General features: G+C 53.8%; 8 protein-coding genes across 8 annotated transcripts; 3 read left to right on the top strand and 5 right to left on the bottom strand.

Moving 5' to 3' along the window:
• Positions 1-359: 359 nt before the first annotated feature.
• Positions 360-2,030, top strand: CTRU02_200804 (carboxypeptidase 2; the record flags this gene model as incomplete). Its single annotated transcript, XM_036718817.1, has 2 exons — positions 360-634; positions 662-2,030. 2 exons carry the CDS (start codon positions 360-362, stop codon positions 2,028-2,030), a joined length of 1,644 nt encoding a protein of 547 aa, XP_036589817.1.
• Positions 2,031-2,861: 831 nt separating this feature from the next.
• On the top strand, positions 2,862-3,545 carry CTRU02_200803 (uncharacterized protein; the record flags this gene model as incomplete). Its single annotated transcript, XM_036718816.1, has 1 exon — positions 2,862-3,545. The coding sequence occupies one exon, from the start codon at positions 2,862-2,864 to the stop codon at positions 3,543-3,545; it is 684 nt and encodes a 227-aa protein (XP_036589816.1).
• Positions 3,546-4,856: 1,311 nt separating this feature from the next.
• Positions 4,857-5,584, bottom strand: CTRU02_200802 (ADP-ribosylation factor; the record flags this gene model as incomplete). The annotated part of the gene is made up of 3 exons (XM_036718815.1): positions 4,857-5,020; positions 5,110-5,256; positions 5,335-5,584. 3 exons carry the CDS (start codon positions 5,582-5,584, stop codon positions 4,857-4,859), a joined length of 561 nt encoding a protein of 186 aa, XP_036589815.1.
• A 2,131-nt stretch (positions 5,585-7,715) lies between these two features.
• On the bottom strand, positions 7,716-8,756 carry CTRU02_200801 (saga complex subunit sgf29; the record flags this gene model as incomplete). Its single annotated transcript, XM_036718814.1, has 1 exon — positions 7,716-8,756. The coding sequence occupies one exon, from the start codon at positions 8,754-8,756 to the stop codon at positions 7,716-7,718; it is 1,041 nt and encodes a 346-aa protein (XP_036589814.1).
• Positions 8,757-8,813: 57 nt separating this feature from the next.
• CTRU02_200800 (uncharacterized protein) lies at positions 8,814-9,059 on the bottom strand (the record flags this gene model as incomplete). Its single annotated transcript, XM_070203745.1, has 1 exon — positions 8,814-9,059. The coding sequence occupies one exon, from the start codon at positions 9,057-9,059 to the stop codon at positions 8,814-8,816; it is 246 nt and encodes an 81-aa protein (XP_070062327.1).
• Positions 9,060-9,771: 712 nt separating this feature from the next.
• CTRU02_200799 (Mannose-6-phosphate isomerase 1) lies at positions 9,772-11,186 on the top strand (the record flags this gene model as incomplete). The annotated part of the gene is made up of 2 exons (XM_036718813.1): positions 9,772-9,921; positions 9,972-11,186. 2 exons carry the CDS (start codon positions 9,772-9,774, stop codon positions 11,184-11,186), a joined length of 1,365 nt encoding a protein of 454 aa, XP_036589813.1.
• A 2,030-nt stretch (positions 11,187-13,216) lies between these two features.
• On the bottom strand, positions 13,217-14,918 carry CTRU02_200798 (transcriptional regulatory protein C2H10.01; the record flags this gene model as incomplete). The annotated part of the gene is made up of 3 exons (XM_036718812.1): positions 13,217-14,389; positions 14,440-14,547; positions 14,745-14,918. The coding sequence occupies 3 exons, from the start codon at positions 14,916-14,918 to the stop codon at positions 13,217-13,219; spliced, it is 1,455 nt and encodes a 484-aa protein (XP_036589812.1).
• A 6,368-nt stretch (positions 14,919-21,286) lies between these two features.
• On the bottom strand, positions 21,287-22,846 carry CTRU02_200797 (RNA recognition domain-containing protein; the record flags this gene model as incomplete). The annotated part of the gene is made up of 2 exons (XM_036718811.1): positions 21,287-22,691; positions 22,767-22,846. 2 exons carry the CDS (start codon positions 22,844-22,846, stop codon positions 21,287-21,289), a joined length of 1,485 nt encoding a protein of 494 aa, XP_036589811.1.
• Positions 22,847-23,714: the final 868 nt, after the last annotated feature.

Genomic DNA, 23,714 nt, shown 5'->3' with positions numbered 1-23,714 from the left:
GACCTGGCTCTTTCTCCTCTTTAACCCCTGCCGGACATGAACGTCACCTGCCTCGTACGGTGTACATCTACTCGCCAAGATGTTGCACTGCCGTAGTCGGGGAGTAATGGCCACGGCGTGATGATTGACGCGATGGCGGGGACGGCTCGCACCATCATCCTTTCTCGGGTAGATGTGATGACATTTTTTTCGATGTTGACGTTGGGATCCCGCCCGGCCATTCAATTGAGGCCGTTCAGAGCTCGTTGATAAATAATAGCTTGGTGTCTTGGTTTCTGTGCTTCTCAATGGGACAGCTTCCAACCACCGGAAAGCCGTGGTGTTGACTGGTTATAAATCGCAATCGAGTCATCCCCAAGATGCGCGTCCTCGAAAGTCTGGCGCTGAGCCTGCTACAGGCAGGCTTGGTCTCGGCGCAGACCAAGTACGCCGACAACCAAGTCACCGTCCGTCAAGACGGCGAGCGTGTAATCCCCTTGTTCCCCGATGTGGACATTGAGCTGCTCTCGCCCGCATTCACGAACCCGGAGACCGTCCCCGCGGGGTGGAACAATGGCACTTCGGGACCTACGAATCAAGACACCCTAGGTAAGGACTCCAGACAAACGTCAGGGAAATTAAAAGTACTCTTTCACTAACGCCCCCCAGAATCCTTCCTCAGTAGCCTGGCGGATAAACACGGCTGGGCATCATACCACGTCCCCTCCTTCACCTCGGAAGACGGCCGCTCGGTCCCCTACGTCAACCTCTCCCTGTCATCCACCTCGGAGCGCAACAACGGAAAACTGCGCATCTGGCTCCAGGGAGGCGTCCACGGTAACGAGCCGGCAGGCGACCAGGCCATCCTCGCGTTCCTGGGGAAAATCAGCTCCAACGAGACGTGGGCCTCGTCCGTCCTGTCCAAGGCAGACATCCTGGTGCTGCCGAGATACAACCCGGACGGCGTGGCGTACTTCCAGCGGGAGCTGGCGTCGAATTACGACCCGAACCGCGACCACGTCGCGCTGCAGCGCAAACAGACGCGCGACATCAAGAAGCTGCTGGCGGCGTTCGACCCGCACATCTTCCTCGACGCGCACGAGTTCACGGCGAACCAGAGGATCGGCGCGCAGGGCCAATGGGTCAAGAGCGAGGACGTGCAGGTCTCGCACGTAAAGAACCCCAACATCCACCCTGCCATCCGCGCCCTCGGTGAGGGTCTCTTCCTCAACTCCATCCAGGACCGCGTGCGAATCCACGGCCTCCGCACCAGCGCGTACTACACCTCCTCCAGCGGCACTGACCTGCCCGTCCTCACGGAGCCCAGCTCCATCTCCCGCGCCGGACACAACTCGGCCGGGTTGCTGCAGGCGGTTTCGTTCCTCACGGAGACGAGGGGCATCGCGCTCGCGGACCAGCACTTCCAGCGCCGCGTCGCAGCAGGGTTCATCGCCGTCGAGACGCTCGTCCAGACTGCCGTTGACAATGCTAAGGAGGTGTACGACACCATCGAGGCCGCGCGGGAGGAATTCGTCGCGGGGACGGAGGACGTGATTGTCGTGGACCACGCGCGGGTGACGGAAGTGACATGGAACTTTATCGACACGCGCAACGGCAGCATCATCCGCGCTCCGGCGCAGTTCCGCAACAGCACGCCGACGCAAGTGGATCTCGCGCGGGCGCGGCCCGAGGCGTACGTGTTCCCGCGAGCGTGGGCCGACGTCGCGGAGCGTCTGGAGGTCCTCGGCGTCGAGGTCGAGACGCTCTCGGAAGATTTCGTCGGCGAGGTCGAGGTCCTCACCGCCGACAAGGTGCAGCTGAAGGATTACAAGTACGAAGGTATCGTCGAGGCGACGATTTCCACGACGAGCAGCCGCCGGACGGTCCGGGTGCCGAGGGGCGGGTTCAGGGTGAGCACGAGGCAGAAGAATGCCGCGTACGCTTTTGTGACGCTTGAGCCGGAGAATAATGCTAGTTTTGCGACGTATAATATCATCGATATCGATGAGGGCGATGAGTATCCCGTCTTTAGGGTGCTTCAGGGACAATAGGATGATGTTCCCGGGCCCGGGGGGGCTCGGGCTCGGGCTCCGGGGGTGGGGCCGGGTCGGATCGGTGAGACAGGTGGTTTTCTCGTCTGGGTAAATTGCACCTCCGGTAATGGTATCATCTATGGTACTTTTTTTTTTTTTTTCTCGGAAGAATGTCACTGCATTAGTACGTCTCGATTCTCATCCGTCCTTCTCCAATGAAGAAAGAATTGTGGTTCTGGTCGTGTTGCAGTATTGATTCTCACCCAATCATCCACGCCACCTCCCACCTCCCCAAAACATCCTCCACCTTTGCAAAATCCAGTGAAGTGGAAAACTACCATGACGACCTCACACATCTCCTATCTCTCCCGTAGAAACTTGATCATCCACACTGACAAAAACAACCCATGCAGTCGCCAAACAAAGACCAAGCACGCAAAAAGCGCACGCAAACACCACACCGTTCGAGAACCCCTTCCCTCTTCAAACAAACTTGTCCTGTCGCCCACTAGAACGCGCTGCTGCTGCAATGATGACTCCTGCATACTACGCGGAGGGAGGGTTGACTGAAGCCAGTCTTTCCCCCTTTTTTTTTCGTGAATTTTGTCTCTTTCTTGGTGATTAATGAACTATGACCCCCAAGGATAAAGACACGGGCATCTCCTCGTTTCCCGTTCTAGTGGTCTCTTCCATAGTTGTCGCGTCTTTTGTCTGTTGGAAATCTAACGTTCGATTCTCTTCCATTCTCTACATTCTCTGTGAGATATACTTTCACCTTTTATTAAAACGAGCTGGACTCGCTTTTCCATCCACAGTCTCTCTATCCTAGCACATACACACACAGCAAAAATGCATCCCCTCTCATTCCTCCTCATCCTCTTCTCAACAGCCGCAGCGCTCCCCGCAACACCAGCAACACCAACAACACCTCCTCCATGCACCATGAAACCGCCAACCTCGCCTCCACCGCGTCCATGCCTCCCGACCGGCACCTTGCAGCCCATAGACGACAACGACAGCAACAAAGCAAACCCGACCCCCCCATCACCAATCTACACCACGATCCGCTTCCCCTTCCCCTCCAACTCCTCCGCCAACGCCTCCGTCCCCTGCGCCTCCATCCGCAGACCTCTCCGCCTAGGTCCGGCCCGTCTGCACAAAAGCCAGCCCTCTCCGACATCAAACGACAACGACAACAACCAGGACAAAGTAACACCGGCAGCAGTGGCAGCCGCGGTCGCTGCCGTAGAGACGCCAGACGACGGACCCCGCGACTACGCCTCCCTGATCCCGCCGGCCCCGGGCGTCACGCCCCGTCCGGAGCCGAATCTAGCGGAACTGGGATACTACCAGACGACGTACTACTCCTGCGCGACCCGCGGCGTGTCGGTGCACTGCGGATGGCACAGGCCGATCATGGTCGCTCCCGCCAAGGCGAGTGAGGCCGCTGCGGCTGCTGGTATAGCCGGTTCGCGGGCGGTACTAATCACGGCGGTGATCGGGGTCGTCGTCGCCCTGTTCATGACCGGATGAATTGCCCAAAGCAAGCAAGCAAGCAAGCAATCTATCCGTCGAAAGATGATACAATTTCTTCTCCCGGGGGACAAAGACTAGACTTATTCGGAGTAGTCTGTTCGCACGGCGTCGTCGGGCGTATTAGTGCGGTTTGCATATGACCCCCCCCCCCTTCGGCAGGACCCATGGCGGCGCCGCGCCATGCTTTTTTTTTTTTTTTTCTCCTCATCCTTTTGGGCAAATTATTCTTTTCCCACGAGGAAATTCCCCGGCGGCGGGGAGATTTTCAAAAAGGGGGGCGTGTCAAAGCGACTCCTTCAATTTTTCCAGCCCTTTTTATTCTCCTGGTAGACGGGGGCGCAAAACCTAGCTGGCTGGGTAATGATTAATGACCAATAAACGAGAGTGCCTCGCGGCGGAATATGACCCCGGGCAGACTCTATCTGTCAGTAAAACTCTCATTGTGAACGAAAAGACATGAAGGGAATAGGGGGTCCGGACAATTTCTTGTATATCATTCAGTACAGCTATGGAAAGGGGAAGAATGAACACTACCACTCGGCCCTGCCTTGCCTTGCCCGACCCGTCTCGTCCGTCCCGGCAAATAATGAGTTACAAATAAAAAGAGACAAAAAAGAGGCCACGTTCTTTTCTCGCCTTCTAAGAAGCTCGGGTATTTCAGAACACACAAACATGGACTAGAAAATAAAATAGTTTGCTGAAGAAACACAAACAACAGTAGAAGTAGCAGTTACAGCAGCCCCGGGGAGAAGAAGAAGAAAGCATATGGTGTGAGTTGGTTTTGTTTTGGTGGCCGCAATCCCGTCTGCTGCCTCTTCTTCGTTTCCACCTCCTTTATCAGCGTAGTTAAAAGGTGTTACATCAAGGGTTTTGGGGGGTTTTTAAAAAAAAGACAAGATCCACGGGGTGGATTGGTGGTGGGAAGGTCCGTTTGCTGCCGAGCACACAAGGCGTGAGTGAATGAAGCCCGCTTTTCTGTTCTGGCGAGGTCATCGCTCAGCAGCGTGCTACTTGCGGAAGGGGCATCTTTTCCTGCGTCCATTGCCCAGGTCTCGAAGGGCGGGAGTGAGTGTTTTGTGGCATCTACAGCTCACTCCCCTCCCGACGGGACAAACGGTTTGAGGACGGTCGATGCCTCGACGTGCATCCTGAAGTAGCATGCGGGATCGGAGATGGCGAGGAGATGAGGCGATGATGAGGGATGTTTAGCGGCGGGAGGTGAGGACCAAGCCGGTAGGGGTCGTCGTTGCAAAAAGGAATCGGATGGCGGATGGATACATGGGGTTGATGTCTTGGTCGTCTCGTCGTTTACTTCTTGGCCGGGGCAGGGGGTGCCTTGACGTTGTTGGACAGCCAGGCCAGGCCTTCGAGCAGACCCTCGCCCGTCGTCGCGCAACTGGGCACGACGTACCAGACCTTGTCTTTTAGCTTGGAGAGCTGCAGAGCCTCGGTGACTTCTTGCGGCTTCATGGCTGTTTTGCGGATGCGTCGGTTAGTGCACGTCTCTCTTGTACCCCTGAATGCGCGTCTGCACAGGGATTCTGCCGTCGTTGGAACTCACCTCCATTGATATCTTGCTTGTTCGCAAACACCAGCAGCAAGCTGTCCTTCATTTCGCGGTCGTTGATGATTCTGTGCAATTCCGACTTGGCTTCCTCGATTCTCGCGCGGTCGGAGGAGTCAATGACGAAGATGAGACCTTGGGTTCCTAAGAAGAAGAAGAAGAATCGTCAGCGCAGCTCGTCAAATATCATATTCCCGGTTAGGGGCCTAGAGGAAGACTCACCGCTGAAGTAATGTCTCCAGAGGGGACGAATCTTGTCCTGGCCACCGACATCCCAGACGTTGAACTTTACGTTCTTGTAGGTGACGGTCTCGACGTTGAAGCCGACTGTGGGAATGGTGGTGACGTCCTGGCCGAGCTTGAGCTTGTAGAGAATGGTGGTCTTTCCAGCGGCGTCAAGACCCAGCATCAGCAGACGCATCTCCTTAGATCCGAAGATCTTGCCCATCATCTTTGAGAGTTGGCCACCCATCGTGATTGTCGGGTTTTTGTATCGAGGAGGAAAAGGAGTCGGAGGGTGATTGAAGGGGTAGATAGATCGTTATCGTCGAGGCAACTGGTGTGTTTGTAGGTCGTCTGAGGTGAGGCTCGAATGAGGCTCGGTTGTCTGTTTCGGAAAGGGGAGAGGTCGCAAGGTATGAGAGATCGCTCCTGGATTTGTCGTTGAAGTCGAGAAGAATCAGCGATGGGTATTTGATTGTCTAGCTCGTCGCGCGCACTCGAATTGTGCGGTTGTCGAAGGAGAAAGTCAAGGAGTGTGAGGGTAGGATAAGGGTGGGATGCGGTGTGTGTAACGGAGAGAAGAGAAGCTATCGCGCAAGGGCAGGCAAGAAGGAAAAAAAAAAAAAAAAAAAAAAAAAAAAGCAACTATGCGATCTGTTGCTGTTTGCCGAGTCGGGGATCGGAGGTTGGGGTCGAAATGGAGCACCAAGACCGCTGCTCTTTCAGTTAATCGTCGCTGCAGTTGGCTGTAATGGGCTCTAGTGCTCGGGCGTTTGGCGACTACGACGGGGGGCTTACTGGAGACAAGACACTGGCTGGCTGGCGCCAAGGCGGTAGGTATCGAAACGGGTCACTGACCAGCTATATTTGGGCCCAAATTAATGCTTTCCCATTTTCCGAAACGAAAGGTTGGGCAGAGGAAGAAACGGTGGTACACCTGGTCGTGTTCGTGTGTATGTCTAGGAGTACCTTGCTACATAGTATGGTAAGGTAAAAGGCAAGGTAAGGCCATGTACATATACAGCTCTTGGTGGTCAGTCTGCCTTTTCTGCTCTTTGGATGGACTGATCGACATGGGATTTCTCATGCGTTTCAACTGAGCTGCTTCAGGACGATTCATAGTGTTTGTATCTCTCACTCAGCTTGTACCAGTTCACAATTCAGGGGGATTCACTGTCCTAGCACAACCTGTAGCAAGTATGGCTCAGCTCAGCTCAGTGCACTTTTACCATCTGATCTCTCACATCACCTCACCACACAACCAATACTCCTCATATGGGGATGGGGAAGAGGGAGGGGCTGACCAGGAGAGTGAGAGAGAGAGAGCCATCTGCCCATCTGCCCACTATTCATTCATCATCTACTGTCCACTTTCCGGAGATTCATACCTACTCTCTCTTTCAGGGACATGAGCTACGGAGTGGTAAGGTGCGATATGCCCAAATCCAAACGGTCGCCCCCCTAGTAAATTGCACCCTACCAATCAACGGCCCTAGGTCCCTTGTCTTCGGTGGGTTCTGGACAAACAAGGGGTCCCTGCTTTTATTTCCGCTCCTGGACTAGCGCCTTCTGCACGTCCCCTGGCTGCTCTCTATCTCCAGGCTCCCTCTTCTCTTCTAGCGCACACGGAGTATTGGGCCCTCTCTCACCACCCACTGGAAACACTTGTTTATGCCCTGTCTCCTTTCTACTCGCCCTGATTGCCAGCCAATGGGCACATTTAGCGAACGAAATGCAGGTACAAACAAACCAGCGCGGCATTCGCCAAATGCACGTGCCGCCATGTTGGACTCAGGGGGCGTAATTTGACAGTTGCGACTGACACGTCTTTTTGATTGCAGAGTCACTTGGCTCTGCAGACAAACCGCCACCCTGCATACTAACATGACATTACAACCGCCAAAAAGGTCAAGTGAGGAGAGGAAATATTCAGCCGCCTGACCAGTACGAGTAAAAAGGTACGGGTACGGGTCCGGGTACGGCTACAGGGATATAGGTATGACATACCTAGTAGCCACACAGTACAACTGTCAAGCACATGCCATTCATTCATACCACACTGGCACATTCACACACCGCATATACGCGTAGCCTGCTGTCAACCCTGCCTTAACACACCTAGTATCCGTACTATGTAATCGTTTAAACTCCGTCCGGATCCGCCGCGTCATGAGCCCCCATTGTTTGTTTAATGAGCCATCACTCGCATAAGACATCCCCGGGCCGTTTGATCTCGGCCAAAACCCAATTCGCGCCATACTGCTCGCAAACGAGCGCCCGCTTACGGCTCTCGCTAAATAAAATCCATAATGTCTTGTTTCCCGCTTGGGTCCAATATCCCCCCACGCCCATCTCGCTCCCCGCCGGCGAATATGCCCGATTCATGGTCGGTACTCTAGCACGTAGCGACGCTCCACCTGATGCGTCGTCGATGAGTCGTTCTCCCCGTGGAACTTCAGGTTGACCGTCTTCCCATCGGCCTCCGTCCCCACCACGTCCGCCGCGTAGAACGCCGTCGTCTGCGGGTATAGCCCGAGCACCATCTTGCCCGCTTCCAGTTTGGCGAGATTGTGCGTTTGATTTTCCGGCGGAATTGGTATCATACCCGATGCGAACGTCTTATATTCCTTCGGCTTGACATTGTCTTCCGGCTCCACGTCCAAGCACTTGTACCGTCTGCTCTTGCCTTCGCCGATGATACCCACCACTTCACCTAGTATCCAGTCGTACGGCGCCTCCCCCTGTTGCGGTTCATCTTTTTTTCGCTTGAACGCGACCTTGTCTCCTTTGGAAAACGATATTTTGCTCCGGGCCACAGAGCCGCCTGTTCCTAATGCGCCCGAGGAGGACCCCGCTGTGTTGCTGCCCGTTGACCCTTGCGGCTCAACACTATCTGCCTTGGGTGGCATACTGTCGCGATTGCTTCCTCGGTCGCCGAACTTGCGCGAGCTTCCGCCAATGGGGCTCGGTACGGGCGAGTCACCTGCGCCATCAAAATCGTAGAGTGCCGCTGCCGCGGCGGCGTCCCTGTTCCGTGTCGAGCTACCAGTGCGTGATGATGTAGTTGTCGTAGCAGGTGCCTCTGCAGCTTCCTTAGCCTGCTGCACGGCCTTCAGAATTTTTAGCTGTTCGATCAGGTTCTTGATGTTGTTCGAGTTGTTCTCCGAGAGCTTAACGCCGGATCGACAGTACTGTTCCATCTTGCTCAAATCGCCGCCTGAAGGGTTGCCGCCATCTTTGCTTGCGATGGCCGCCTTTTTGTCCATCTTGATGAGCTCGGCGAGGTTATCATTCTCCTGGTTGACGCCCGTAACGATCTCGTGAAACTTCTCCTTTGCTGACTCCCAAAGCTGGACCTCCTCGCCATGACCACTGCCATTGTTCCGGTTCGAACCGCGTCCGCTTCGATTCCGCTGAGACATCTTGACTTGGAGCGAGGATGTAGGGGTGGGCTGAGTCTTCCTCGAGACGTTCTTCTCCTAGACAGACTTCTCGAAAACAGCTTCACACGGCGAGGCTTTGGCGTCACGGTAGGGAATTTCGATGTCTTTGGTAGAGGGCTCCTTCTCCTTCGGATTCGACGGAGGCTTTCGAGAGCCTTTGAACTTCCGTTTCTGTGGCATAGTAACGTCAGTTGTGATGTCGTTGCTGACTGTCTGGGTATAAATATCAGGTCGAATAAAAGGTGAGGTGAAGATTCCAAAGTTGGTTGAAGAGGTCGACATATCTATAGCTTGGGGGAGAAGATCCGCCTGTCGCAAACTTACAAGGAAAGCGCAACTGGCAGCTAGGAGTTGCGCCTGCGGAACAGATCGGGTCGCGTCAACAATCAGGCAGGAACAGCCTTCCTAGGAATGGAGTGGGGTATCTAATCGTAACAAGATGCTATACAAGAAAAATAATGCACATCAAGACCTCAGCCCATATTGAGCTCCAAATAGTAAAATAATTAAGCTTTTGGCGCAGCCTGGTTCTAAGGAACCATTGCAGACGCGCGCAAAGGTGGATGGAGGTGATGCAAATGGCAGAAAGCGGGCGGTATCGCGGTATCGGGACACCGCACCAGCTCCAACCTCATTGGCCATTGCTATTGGTCCTGTTGCCAAACTACGTATCTTTCCGAAGTGGACCCGGCGGCTGCCATTAGTGAGATCCTGATCCAATCACAGCTTGGCCACTCACTGAGCGCATAGCGGCCCGACCACTCCCCCGGGGCCCGTGCTTGGGTATCCTCCCTTGGAGGGGCTTGTGGTGTGTCCAGACCTTTGCGGGCACGGCGGGGTCCCTCCGTACCTCCCTGACGTCAAATCGATGGTGGGGTGAATAGAAGCAATCCCAACCTTATTACTACGACATCACCGTCGCGTCTTTTTCTGATAGCTTCAGTCCTTTGTCATTTTTGTCTATTCCTGAGCTTTGCATAGCTCTGTCTCTAAAATGGTCTTGCAAGTCCCCTTATTCAAGCTCCAATGCGGAGTCAACTCGTACGAATGGGGAAAGAAGGGAGAGGAATCAGCTGCTGCTCGCTTTGCGGCCACGACACCAGCTGAGGGCTTTAGCATTCAGTCTGACAAGCCCTATGCGGAGGTATGATAGCATACTTTTGCTTTCAATCTTCAATTCACTAACGCCTCCAGCTTTGGATGGGTACTCACCCTTCTAACCCCTCGAAAGACGTCCAGTCCGGTCGTACCCTTCTCGATCTCGTCCAAGACAACCAACAACTTCTCTCCGCCCCCGTCTCTTCTAAATACGGCTCGAAGCTCCCTTTTCTCTTCAAGGTGCTGTCCATCAACAAAGCCCTTTCTATCCAGGCCCACCCAAATAAAAAACTCGCCGAGAAGCTGCACGCCCGCGACCCCAAGAACTACCCCGATGACAACCACAAGCCAGAGATGGCTATCGCCATCACCCCATTCGAGGGCCTGTGTGGCTTCCGACCCCTTGCTGAGATATCCCATTTGCTCTCCACCATCCCACCGCTCAAGAGCCTCGTGAAGGAGGACAAGGCCGACGAATTCATCAACACTATTAAGGGCGAGGAGGATAGCGAGTCTCCCGAGACCAGGGAGCGAAACAAAACAGCTTTGCAGCACGTCTTCGCCTCCCTTCTATCTGCCACGACCGAGGAGATTGAAAAGGAAACGGAGCGTCTTGTCTCCCTTGCCAAATCAGAAGGCAGCAACTTTGCGGGCGGCGGCGCCGGTCCTAGCGATGGGGAGACCCTTTCGGAGCTGACGGTCCGTAACCACGCTGCCTTCGGCGCAGACATTGGTCTCTTCGTACTCTTCTTCCTCAACTACGTCAAGATGGAGCCTGGAGAGGCCATGTTCCTTCGCGCCGACGATATCCACGCCTACCTTTCCGGAGACATCATTGAGTGTATGGCCGCTTCTGACAACGTCGTCCGCGCTGGCTTCACCCCCAAGTTCAAGGACGTGCCTACCCTCGTCGACATGCTCACCTACAATTACGCCCCCATCGACGAGCAAAAGATGTCGCCCTCCGAGTATCCCTACGCCACTCTCAACCGTGCCGCCTACAGCTCCGGCTCGGCCGTCATCCTCTACGACCCGCCCATCGAGGAGTTCAGCGTTGTGCGCTCGCTGCTCAAGGGTGACGGCGCCAAGGCCACCTTCGAGCCGCTCGAAGGACCTAGCATCGTCATTTGCACGTCAGGCAAAGGCACCATCGCGGTGGGGCCCACCGTGGAGAAGATTGGCGAGGGCCATGTCTTCTTTGTGGGGTCGACGGCAGAACTGGTGCTGCAGTCCGAGGGCGGTCCCGAAGACGAGTTCGTCACGTTCAGGGCATTTTGTGAGATCGATGACAAGGCGGAGGGAAAGTTATAAAGCAAGGGAGGGCAGCTAACACATACATTCAGCACGGCGAGAAGTGGAAATAATTCATACCCAGTTTTATAGCAGGTTTGGCGAGCGCCAAAAAATAACACAATAGCGATATGAGAGACGGCAATACAATTCAATTCCCCTCTATAATCAGCGTTATTTCAACCGATGCAGTTATTCATGTGATGTTTTCTAGTCAAACGCGTCATGAAGACGTATCCCACTCCTTCGTCGAATCACAACTGAAACCTCCGGCCATATCAAGGCCTCAACTGGCTCATAACCTCAGAAATCACGAACAAAGAGCAGCATCACTTTTGTGAAGAGCAAGAAGTTACCCGTAGGTGAAACAACTTTGCGTTGTGTGTGTGTGATAAAGAGACGCTAACCCCTACCCCTCTTCGCGGGGGGAGGGAAACTAAACTTGTCAAGACAATCTGTCGTACCCAACGCCATGGTACAATGACAAAAAGACGAAGAGGGAATCCAGCAACACCAGAGATAATCCCAATTTCCGATCCCTTCCATCAACCCTATCCCCATTCCCCATTCCCGTGAAGAAGAAGGAAATCTCGATTGATGATGCCCGCATAAGTCATGCCGAATATTTTGTGTATCACCCACCATATCCAGTCCCCGTTTGCCGTCCCTAATACCAAATTCGTTGGGGGGGTAATAACGCTCTAATAAGCCAAAACCCAAAGATATCACCCAAACCCGACACCGCCTCTCCAAACCGACAATAGAAAAAGGAATCAAGAGCAAACATGCAGACTCTCACAGAACTAGGGCGTGACCACAAAGGTAAAGCGAAAGAAAGAAAAAAAAATCAGGCTTGGGTTGTGAAGAGAAGGAAGAAGATCCAGGCGCGTAAGTCGATGAATCAAAAGACCGACAAACAATATGCTTGCAGGGGGAGAGCAAAAAAATAACTTTTTTTCGGATCCTACCCAATGATATCTCGGACCAATTTTTTTGTTATCTTACTCCAGACGTCAGTCACCCTTTCAGCGCCAGCCTAATCCTGGGCGGCGAAAAGATCTGAACCACAGACGGCGTGATTGGCAAGGCGGCCAATATCCTACTTTTTTTTTCCCCCAAAGATGGTGAAAGTAACCGATATGCGAAGAAACGGCAGGGGTGTTTGAGAAAAGACAAAGAGAGTACGAAAGTCCGTACCTGGGTCCCCCCCCCCCCCCCCCCCCCAAGCCACATCGGAACTTGGAGGGAGGGGAGGGGGGCACTTTTGGGCAACACGAAAGGAAGGACTCCCGGCAGATTTCTTGTTGTCTCCGGGCCCCACAAGCTGGAACGGGATGGAGGGCGGGAACGGGACGGGACTGGACGGACGAGGGTGACGCTCTGAGGCGGGTGTCCGGGTCGGGTAGCTGCATGAGGCCGCCCGGGGGTACGGAGATGCAAGTCATGGTCGTTGGCTTGTCTACCTCCCAACGCCCAACACTCATTCCAACTCAAGGAAACCCCCCCAAAACCCCTTGCATCCCATTCCGGAGTGTTGGGTCGGGCTGGCAAGTAACCACACAAAAGGCCAACCCAAAAAGTCCTATCTGCCAACGCCTCGACGTCCGGCATGTACGGGAAGCCACTCTGCAAGCCGTCGAGCTGTCGTCACCCGGAAAAACGTTATGTTTCCAGTAAATGAATTACAGGAACGCGTTATATCCAGTGATGCCTGATCCGGAAATGGTCAAGCTTAAAAGGCTTGTATTAAGGATGAGTGACTGGCACAGTTCTGGCGTTGGGGGTGATGGTATATTCATGTCGCACACGTACTCGAGTGCATCTTTTGAAACAACGCCACTTGCCTCTCAGCCCCGTGTTCTCGACGTTGGAGGGTCAGATAAGACGCCTGGAGGAAGCTCTTTTGGTCGACAATATTAATGATTGCTAAAAACAGATAAGGCGGAAAGAAAAGGACAAAAGCCAATGATGCAGAACGTGATATACAGATGGCGATGTGGAAGCGGAAAGGAGTCACACTCCAAGTCCTACAGCTCCGGCTGAAGTGTGATTTAGGAGGCAGCCAAGCTACCCGCAGGCCTCCGTCCTGAAGAGTGGTGGTGTGCGTGTTGCTGCTGCTGCTCTACTTCGTCCGAGAGGAGCGCGTAGGCCCCTACATGACGATGTCGCCCGTGGCTTGCCATTGAGGCCGCATACATGGCTGACGAGGGTGTGGTGACGGTATAAGTCTGACCATTGGACAAAGAACCTCCAGAGCTCGAAGTCTCGCCGCTCCCACGACGACCGCTTCCAGTAGATGAAGTCGATGAGGCGTCAGTGTACTTGTAGCTCAGGTCTGATGCGGACCCTTGCGTGCGAAGGCTCGCCTCTGAGGCGCTGAAGATGGAGTCGCCGCTGCTGCTTGTTGAAGGCGGGTAACCGCTCATGTCGCCTGCGCCAGAGAGACGGTGATGCATATGGGTCATGGAGGGGAGAGTGTGAGAAGGGGGAGGATAAGCTGGGACTGAGGCGTTCTCGTAGCTCGTTGGCACTTCTGATTCGACACTCGAAGGGGAAGTGTTCGAGGGCGTGCTGAGGGAAGATGTTGCCGAGTTCGACGTCGTGTAAGGGGCTGTCGAAGACGCATCTGTGCGGTAAGCGAGGACATTATTTGTGCCCGACAGGCGAGATGGATGGGGAAGTAGACGGTCGCCGCCCGAGTGAGGCAAGGAAGCAGCAACGTTGGAGAGAGAGAAGTTGGTCATCTCGGCTGGCGAGACTGTCGCGGATGCGGGGCGGTGAACTAGAGCTGCACCGCCGCTACCGTAGCCGTATCCCGTTCCGTCTGTATTGACATACAAGTCCGCATTAGGGGCAGCCTTGGCCGCAGCTGTCATGCGGTAGAGGTATGCCGGATCCTGGCTATGGTAAGAGTATGGGTACCCCATGGCGCTGTAGTCGACGCCGGTGCCATCGTCACCAGGGTAGGTGGCTGGCGAGGTCCAGCTGGGCATGGTTGGGTAATACTTTGCCGTACCATACGAGGGATAACCTGCTGAAGCCGCCGAGTAACCTCCATGTGCATTACGTTGAAGGCCGTCTTGGATATCGGATGCGTAGTGTGTGGGAGAGGTAGTCAGGGGAGAACCTAGGGCGTGGTGGGCTTGGTATGCCCTTGCTGCCTTGAGCTCGTATGAGAATGCCTGGTCTGTAGGTTGGACCCAAGGTGCTTCTTGAGAGGCGACCTGTTGAGGATGTAAGGTATGATTCTATTAGGTCTTGTCGAATGACTTACACGTAGGAACATGCAGTTGTCTGCGCCCGCAGCCTTGCAGTTCTGGCATGGCAATCCGTTGCCAGCGTCTCCGCTGCAACGAATCTTGCGCTTACGGCACCGACCGCACTGTAGATCTGTCAGGTCTTTGCTTTTTCCCGGTGATACATGGAAGCTCCATTTCCGGTCCCTTCAGCCAAGCCATACTCAAGTAGGTTTGTGTTTGGGGCAAGGGAGCTCTCACAAATACATTACACTTAGGGGAAAACAGACTTTGAAGACTAGACGTTCAAAAAAGACATAGATTGAAAATGAACAAGACTTACAGCAACGGCAATGCGCTTGCGGGGCGGAGTATCGGTGTCGGTCTCCCGTTCAGTCATGTTCGATGTCCGTACTTCAGAAGTGTTGGAGTATCGTTGCTGACGGTCCGAGTAGACGTAAGGTGGCTCGAGGCGGCTATATCGTCGTCCTTCAGGGTAGCAACTCGAACTGGCCATTGTCGGTACGGCTTGCCTTGGATGATGTTGGTCTGTAGAGGCGAAGGAGGAACTGCCCAGAAGGAGGCTGTTACAAGAAGCGAGAATGAGGCGGTGCTTTGCCCTCCCTCAAGTTGGTGTCAACGGCGATAGACAACCCCGAGATGTTGTGACAGCGTCTCGTTTCAGCAATATGGGGTGTAAATCGCTATTTTTTGACTGGGACTCAACTCGGATTTTGAGTAATGGGGGAAGATTGGGATTAGAGATCTTATGACTCCTCCTTGTCAAACGTTGATGTTTTAAAGAAAGAGGATCGGTGGTGGTTCCCTCAGAAACTAGGAAGCAAAGACTCTTTTATGTTTCACATGCAGGATGGAAGGACGATGTAAAGGTGTTAGATGAGATAAATAAGAGAAAGGGAGAATACCAGAAGACGACGAAGCAGCTGCTGCCGGCGATGTTATACTATCTCCGCTGGGGCCACGGACTCTTCTGAATTCGATTCGGCCTTGCTGATATTGCAGTGTGTGCGTGCCATGTTTGTTCTCTCCCTCCCCCCGCTCCTCCATTACAATTTTGCCTACATTGATATGCCCGCTCTGCTGGAGGAATGACCAAGATAGACACGGGCCTTGAAATTGCTGTAAATCACTCGCTCAAACATACACTCCCTCCTTGGCTCGTCGTTGATCGCGCGCCCCCTCATCCAAAGCCACCCCTCGCTCCCCTCTGAGTGTCCCCCATGGATTTTAGGAGCAACAATAGCACGACAGGTGTCATTGGGCGGGTTCAAGGCCATGCAGCTACAGCAGCAACAGCGGTGGAGGCGGGCTGGTGGAAAAGAGGGGGACAAGGAAGTAACCGATGTGGTGTAGAATTTTGGCAGCGAAAGCGAGATGCATGTTGGGGTGGCACCGGCCGGCAACGTGCAGCGAAAGGGGGATCGAAGGGTCCCAATCCCAGGTGCGGCTTCTGGCAACGCCAAACAAGCATGGCCGTGAGTGGAGGGGGGATCAGCCAAGGAGCCTCTTTCTTGCTACCCCTCGCCCTTGTAGACCTCACATCGATATACATTGCCCCTCCCCTGCTTGTCGAAGGAGGCATTACAAACGGAGGAGACAAGAAGGGGTGGGGGGATGAGACGGCAGGCTGACCAAGGGTCAGGGGTAAGATCTATAGGGCCAGCAGCATGCGATCTGTACCATATCTTGGATGAGAGTTCTGGGTGGCCTAGACCAATCTGGGCCCGGGGAAATCTTGCGTTGCGGCTACATGGTATATGTGTGAACTTTTGGGGCAGAAGGATTGGTAGAGGTGGCTAAGACCTTGCTCGAGACTCTGTCACTTCTCAGCGCGTACTTGGACTTGGCGCTTCTCGATATTCGTGGTCTGGTTTTAGAGACAGATGAAGAGAAGATGTTGTTATCGCCACCATCGTAGCAATCCCCCGGCTTTCGGCTGAGGCGAGACATAAACTAGATTGATTAGAGCAAGACAAGGTGATATTTGATTGCCCTTTCCCCCCACACAATCACACACACAGACACACGACCGCCGTCGCTGGTCATGGCTGAAGAACTGCCGAATTAGGCACAGTAACAAGTCAAACGGCGTGTCGACGGTTGGTACAAGTCGTCCAACGATGAGGCTGGAAATGTATTGGGTTGACGGGCGCTCACCACGATAAGCGTACATGTATGATGAAGTCAGCCTGATTGGCTAGCTGGGTTCTTCCCTCCTCAACCACTTGTGGTTATTGACTCAACAATTGTTATGAAGGAATGAAAAAGGGAACACAGGTTCGATGTCTGTTTTGAGAAACAGCATATTGCTAAAATGGGAAGAGGTGTCACTCTCTCCAGACAACACTAGGGAAGAGGGCTCGACTGCAAACAGCCCCCCACTCGATGATGTTGGGCAGAACGGAACATCTCGGTCCCACTGGGGCAAGCTACGATTGCCCGACCCTCTCACGATGTACCATCGAGCATGTCTCTCCCATACATACGGGATCTAAGTGATGGGGGAGGGGGAAGAGAAAGTGACATTACGTTCCCATTGGCAATGTTCTCAAGCACCCTCTGAACCAAAGGTTGCCCCAACATACAGAGACGCAAGAAACGTAACGACTGCACTGGAAGAGGGTTACGTGACGCAAGCCATCGTCAATGAAGCATGCTTGTGGTGGGTATCGCCGTCTTCTGTGTCACCCTGCGAAGCAGCAGAGTTCTTTGCTTGCATTGTGGACAGGAAGAGCCGAGCGGAGTGCGAGGTCGAACCGGACAGCTCCCCCCAGTAAGTCAACAAGAGACATGGAAAAGAAAAAGCATGGAGCATCAAAAGGTGCCAGCATAGTTTGCCCGATTTCAAGTGACACCGCCCATTGCTGAAGAAGAAGGAGAAGAAGAAGAAATTTTCGATTTGCTGTTTGGGTTGAGTGATGTGCAGATCCTTTCCTTTTTGCTGCTGTTCCGTTCGCCAAACATGGTGACATATGTACATGTGTGAGTGTGTCCCAGTCAGTGCTGGAGGAGGAAAGGAAAAAAAGAAAGGAAGTCGATCTGCGAGCTTGAAGGAAGAGTTGTCGTCAACTCGCATGAAGCCAGACCGGAGAATGCATTATTCAGGTATATGCCGGCCACTTCCGCAAGAGAAATCCTCCAAACAAACAGCTTCACAACCCGCGAAGCAGGCTGCGAAGCAGAAAGATTAAGCAACTGTGAAGAGAGACAGCATTCATATTCCGTTTTAGTCATAAAACACGCAATGTTTGCTATTAAGCGATCGGGCCGCATGAAATAGGGCCGCCACGAGGACAACCAATTTTCAAGAAGCAAAAAGGGCCACGAGAGGCCGCCAGTTGGCAGAAATGAGCAAATGAAGCCGCCAAACAAAGTCATTTCCGTTGCACCATTGTCATTTTGGAGCAGGCATGGCAAAGACGTGGGTTTATGCCGTCGTGCAGCCTCCACCATCTCTCCCTCCTTTCAATGTCTCGTATGTCTCCAACTTGAATGCCGGTTCTGCAACCAAAGAGCCCGGGACTGCCCGCACTCCTCCAACTATCCAGATCTTGGCAGCGTGGGTGCATGGTTGACCTCCACAAACGTTGCAGTCCCCCGAGCCCCGGCGCGGGAGGGTTCCTGATGAACAAGGGGGGGAGCGGCGCGGACAACATTCTCGACGCACGACACACGGAGTTGAGCAACGGACAGAAATAGCAGCAAACGGGAAGCGGGGCGGCGCGGCTGAAGGCACGAATAAAGAAGAGAGGTGGTGTATATGTGTGGGTGTGCGTGGGCGTGTGTATGTGGCTGGCTCCCTCCCGCCCGCCTGCGCTGCCGTTGTGATGTGTAGCTTGGTCCGGAGCGCGGCGAGGCCCACGTACATCCGTCAACGTTGACAGGACAAGGTAGGCTTGCAAGCTTTTTTCTCCTCCTCACAATGCGTCCGCCGTCTGCGTCCGGAAGGACACCATCCTCAGAGCGGTCAGCATTGCGGCAAGAGGGGAACGACAACGATGATGACGAAAGGCAAGCCCAGATGCAATGCTACGTCGCCCGGATTCCTCTGGCGTATTTCGAATCAGGGGTAGATAACATGCATGAGCTAAAGTGGGTTTACTATGTTCGTTGGCGGCGTGGGAAGAGTACGCATACCACTTCCATTTTCTCCAGGAACCAGGAGAAAACCAGGGATGAATATCATGCCCATGCTCGAAGCCGACGGGTAATGTCGGTCATCCGGGGGCCATAACGTCCGTAAGATTGGGTGCGTTGTCCAGGTCTGTAGATTCTCCCCCGTCTCATCACCAAATATGAAACTTTTCATATCAGACCTAAGCAGCAGCACGAAGTGTATGAGACATGATGCCCTCGTCGTGCCATTGACATCTTGAATCAATAGGTTTTACGGGTAAACCTACAGCCTTTGATAAATCCTACGCCGTAATCCTAAGACAAAAACCACGATATGCCTCGCTTAAGGGTCCAGGAGGGAAGTTCGTATCGAGAGTCGTCTGAGCAGCCTGCTTGCGGCGTCGTACAGCGTCCAGAACTTGATATCATGCCTGAATATAGGCCCGGCGAGAGACGAGAACCGTCCTGGCTGACGATCAGGCTGTTGCAGGTTGCATATCCATCTCCCTTAACCCCTAACCATTACCATAGCCGCCACCACCATCACCACCGCCGCCGCCCTTGCCATCCTTCCATGCCGGACATTTCTTGCGTCGTGCGTGCCTGGCTTTCATGACGGGGAAAGGTAGCTGGCAGCTGCCCACATGGCATCATAACCGGGACTGTCAACGGAAAATTCCTAGCCAGCCATCGCTCGGGGCGCTGCATACACCTTTCCCCGTGTCAATCGTAGCCAGAGCCGGCCGGCGCCTCTTCCTGCAGCTATCCGTTGCAACCATACACAAGCCCATTAAGCGATTGGCCCAGATCCAGGGGACACAGTGTCATCTGACAATCTCTAATGAGAACTGCCACGCTTGTGGCAGATGGATGAAGGACCTCATACAGAACCACAGAGGCAACAGTCAGAAAGAAAAGAAAAGAAAAAAAAAAGCCACAGGGCCTGGCATCAAGAGAGGCGCAGAGCACGAGCCGATCCGACTACCTCCACTACCCGTTGGGCGATGAAGAGCGTCAGGTCCAGGATGTATGCCCTTTGGAGCGTGTGTACCCTGGCGTTTGGCCTTCAAATACTGCCCAACGGAGCCGGTAGCCCCTAGCCTCGCCGGCTGAAAGTCTAGACTTGAAAGGAATCGATCTGCCTCTGCTTGTCTGGACCTCATCACTACCCGACGACTGAAGCCCGAGGAGTGACACAGCGGATGAATATCTTGCCATCATGTCTCTCAGTGAGAGACCTTTAGTTACACAGGCTCGACGATAACTGCAACCAGGGGGCAAAAGAGAAAGACAGGAAGAAAAAAAAAAGAGATTATATTTTAATTCTGCAGAGGGACTCGACATGCTGTCACTTTCAACACCCTGTACAACTTTAGTAACCGGTCCTACAGGATATCAGGGTTATGCGAGGCCTAATACCTGGCAAACCGCAATATCAAAGTATATCAAACATCAGATATCGCCCCCCTCCTTACGATGTAAGGCATTAAGTGCTCCCCGGGTGTAAGTGATGAGACCCAACTACTACTACTCTGGATATTGATTCCTCGCCTGTCGAGACAAGCACATGCAGACAGGAAACTGAACCCCAGACCATCCCCCATGTGGCCAGATGAAACTTTGAGAGAACTGCGAGCGGGAGCCCAAGACCTGACAGGTCGAAGAAGCCGTTGTTACACGCATTCCAAGGCGGTCGCAGGGGGTTCTACCGGTATGTATTCTACGCTACCCGTCGCCAAGCAAGAAAATACCGTCGCTCACATAAACAACACAGGGCGCAACAAAAGAAATGGGCAACCTTTTGAAGATGTGACAACTGACAGATGACACCTCTCATCAAACGGCATCGTACTAATGTAGCCTCCCCGTCCGCCAGACCGGACCAACCTTCTGGCGTGCACACACACACACAGAGAGAGAGAGAGAGACAAATATACACATATACACACATATACACACGCACACACACAAACACACATACATATACACATACACATACACATGACACGATCCTCACCTTTCCGCGGTTGGGTCCGAGCCGCTTACTTGCAGACCGATGGCAGTTGAAAATGCCCTTGCTTCATTCTGCCACCCCGGGGGGGTTTAAGGCGAGGAGGAGAGGAAGAAGAACCAGCAGCAGCAGCAGCAGCAGCAGAAGAAGAAGAAGAAGAATGTTTGCAACGGCGAAATACCGAGACATTCCAATCTTCTTCTGCTTTGAGCCAGGTACCCACCCCATTTCTGGCCCTCACCCAAGCAAGAGAATGTGAGACAGGAGAAAACACTCCATTAGGGCCCTGCAGGCGGCGATAGATTCTCTCTTCTCTCTCCCCTCAACTGACCCCTCCCCCCCTCCGAACCCCCATCCTTTTTTTCTTACCCCCATATTCCGACGACGCCTGGCCAACAGGATATGCATTGAGATGCTTTTGTGCAGCTTCCCGGAGGGAGGGGCCCGCATCGCGGCAGGTCAACGAGATTTCATGAAACATGAGCCTTACGCAGGCGGCAGTGGCAACGATCGTTGGCGTCACTTTGCAAAGTACTCTCTCCTCACTCATATGGCTCGTGTCTGGTTTTTTTTTTTTTTTTTTTTAACTCTTGGTAATTTTACACTTCTTTTTCTTTAAGGTGTCTACGTCTGATCTGTCGTCGACCGTGCTGGCTTACAACCCTGGACAACGGTGACTGGGGGTATTCTTCTCTGCTCTCCTGTTGACGTGGACGAATCAAAAAAGGGAACTTGCTCTATCTTCCTCTTCCCCCGTCATAATCCCTGCCTCGATTCCGGTTATCATAATCTCTGCGGTCTCTACGACCCGAGTCCCGGTCATTACGTCGCCGGTCGTGGTGATCATACCGTCGTCCGGCGTCCCGATCGTCGGATCGGTGATGAGGCCTATCTCCCCTCCTGTCCCTATCCCTGTCTCTGTCCCTGTCTCTGTCTCTGTCTCTGGGCCGCCCGGGGCTTCGGCTTCGTCTCCTTTCCCTGTCTTGCCTGGGCCGATCTCTGTCCTGCTCTTCGTCTCCCTTTGGTTCAGGCCGACGGTGGCTGTCGCGCTCGGCCCGGCCCTTCATTTCCTCCTCTCCGTACACGAGATCGTACCTGTCGCCTTTTCGGTCGTCCTCGTCGCGGTACTGCCTGCGCTTCTCGAGCTCGTCGACGCCTCCCCATCCGCCTCTAGATGCGTGCTTCTTGCGCTTCTTGTTTGTGTCGTCTCTCCACACCTGACTCAGCTTGCTCACACTCTGTGAAAAGTCCACGTGGATGCGGCGGTCGTCAATCAAGACATCCTGCATCTTGAAGTACGCAGCCTCGCACGAGGCCTTGTCTGCATACTCGATGAAGGCGTATTGAAGACTGTCGCCGGTCTTGGCGTCACGGATGACCTCGCAGCTCAGAATCTTGCCGAAACGGCCAAAGATGAGCTCCAAGTCGGCATCCGTGGTGACCGGGTTGAGCTTGCAAACGAACAGGACGTTTTCGGGAGGGGCGACCTCGGCAAACGGCAAATCACCCATCATTTCCAGAGTGAGAGCCTGAGCCCGCGCCTCCCTCTCCCTCCGCCGCTTCTCAACGGCCTCCTCGTCCAGGTCGTCATCCTCGTGCAGGGCGGCCTCGTCCGCAATGCGAACGGTCTCAAGCTGCGCTTTGCTTGGAGGGGGCGATCCGCTGGGCTCTCGCAGCTCGGGAGGGTCGGGGTATGGGTCGTCGAGGATGATGGTGTGCTTGATACGAATATCGAGAAGCGGGTGCCCCTTGTCGTCGACGATGGCCTCATTGATCTTTTCCAGTACATCAAAGCCCTCGACAACCTTGCCAAAGATGGCAGCCTTGCCATCCAAGTAGTCCGTGTCCTCACCCAGGGTGACAATGAACTGTGATGCCGCCACACGGGTATCCGGGTCCGACTCGAGGGGCGCCGTAGCCATGCTCACGGTGCCACGCTCGACGTGCTTGAGCTTCGGGTGGAAAAACGCCGGGAACATCTTCTTCTTGTTGTCGCCCGAGAGCAGGCCCCATATGGAAGTGCCGCCATCAGATTCTTTGGATAGCGGGCCGAGCGGGTCGCCGGTCTGGAAGGAGAAATTCTTTTGGACGGAGTGAACGGGCGAAAAGTTGTAGTACTTGACTTTGCAGAGCTTCAGGAAACTGTCGCACTTCGTGGTTAGCTGAGCATGAGCTTGGTAGCGGCGCAACGAGGGGAGGGGCTAGCTATCGACTTACTTTTCGCAAAGCTTGGGGGCGTAGTCGACCAGCAGGTCAATGACAATGTCACCGGAGCTGGTCTCCAAAAGGACCGACATGGCTGCGGCGGCGGTTGGTGTCCCGCAGTAGCTCGGACAGCTGAACGAGCGTTGCTGTGGATGCTGATGCCGTTATTGCCGTATGTCGTGAATTGCGTCGTGGTCGCCGACGGAGCTTTCCAGAACCTCAAAGCTTTTTTTTTTTTTCCTTTTTTTTTTTGCTTTTGCGCCGCTGACTGATCCTTAGACCAGACCCAGCTGGTTCGACGGTTGCGGTTTGTCAGGAATACGAGAGTCTGCGCCTCGAAAACCTTCGTGTTCGCTCGGATTTGGGAGGCAATGACAGCTACGTAAGCAAAACGCAGGCGGCGTCGGTGGGGTGATAGGTCGTGTGGTCGGGTTAGACGATGTTTGCAGTCAAAGTCCAGGTGGGAAGCAAACACGAGGAATCAGATTCACGAGGCAACGCAGAAAGCCATTGTGTTACCACATAATTTGCGCCTCATCACCTTACATAGTACCTTACGTAGTAGCAGCGCCGCCACATTTGTCAAGCCTTGCACAGCCACATGCACAGACTCTTCTCCCGGGGAGTGATCGGCAAATCAAAATGAGAGGCTGGGTACTTGAAGGGACCCACAACGGGCTCCAATAATTTGAATTTGGGGCGTTGGAGCTTGACCGATTGGGAGATTTCTCTAATTATTTTTCCAAGGTTATTTTATTTGCTTTTTTCGGCTGGTGGCACTAACTAATTTCCCCCTCCCACCTATACCTAATTTTGGCTTATCTTCTGCCCACCGATTGTCGCCGGGTAAATGGTACAGGTACAGAGTCCACTGGTAGGTACTCCGAGAAGCTGCAGAAAGTAAGGTCAAGTCAAGTTCAACCCGCATGCATCACGAAGATCTCCCGTCATGTCCCGTCA

Source organism: Colletotrichum truncatum (genome assembly GCF_014235925.2).
Source record: "Colletotrichum truncatum strain CMES1059 chromosome Unknown Contig_0001, whole genome shotgun sequence".
In the NCBI taxonomy this organism is placed as follows: Eukaryota; Fungi; Ascomycota; class Sordariomycetes; order Glomerellales; family Glomerellaceae; genus Colletotrichum; species Colletotrichum truncatum.
Note: the sequence above shows the minus strand (reverse complement) of the source record. Positions and strands in the feature narration are given on the sequence as shown.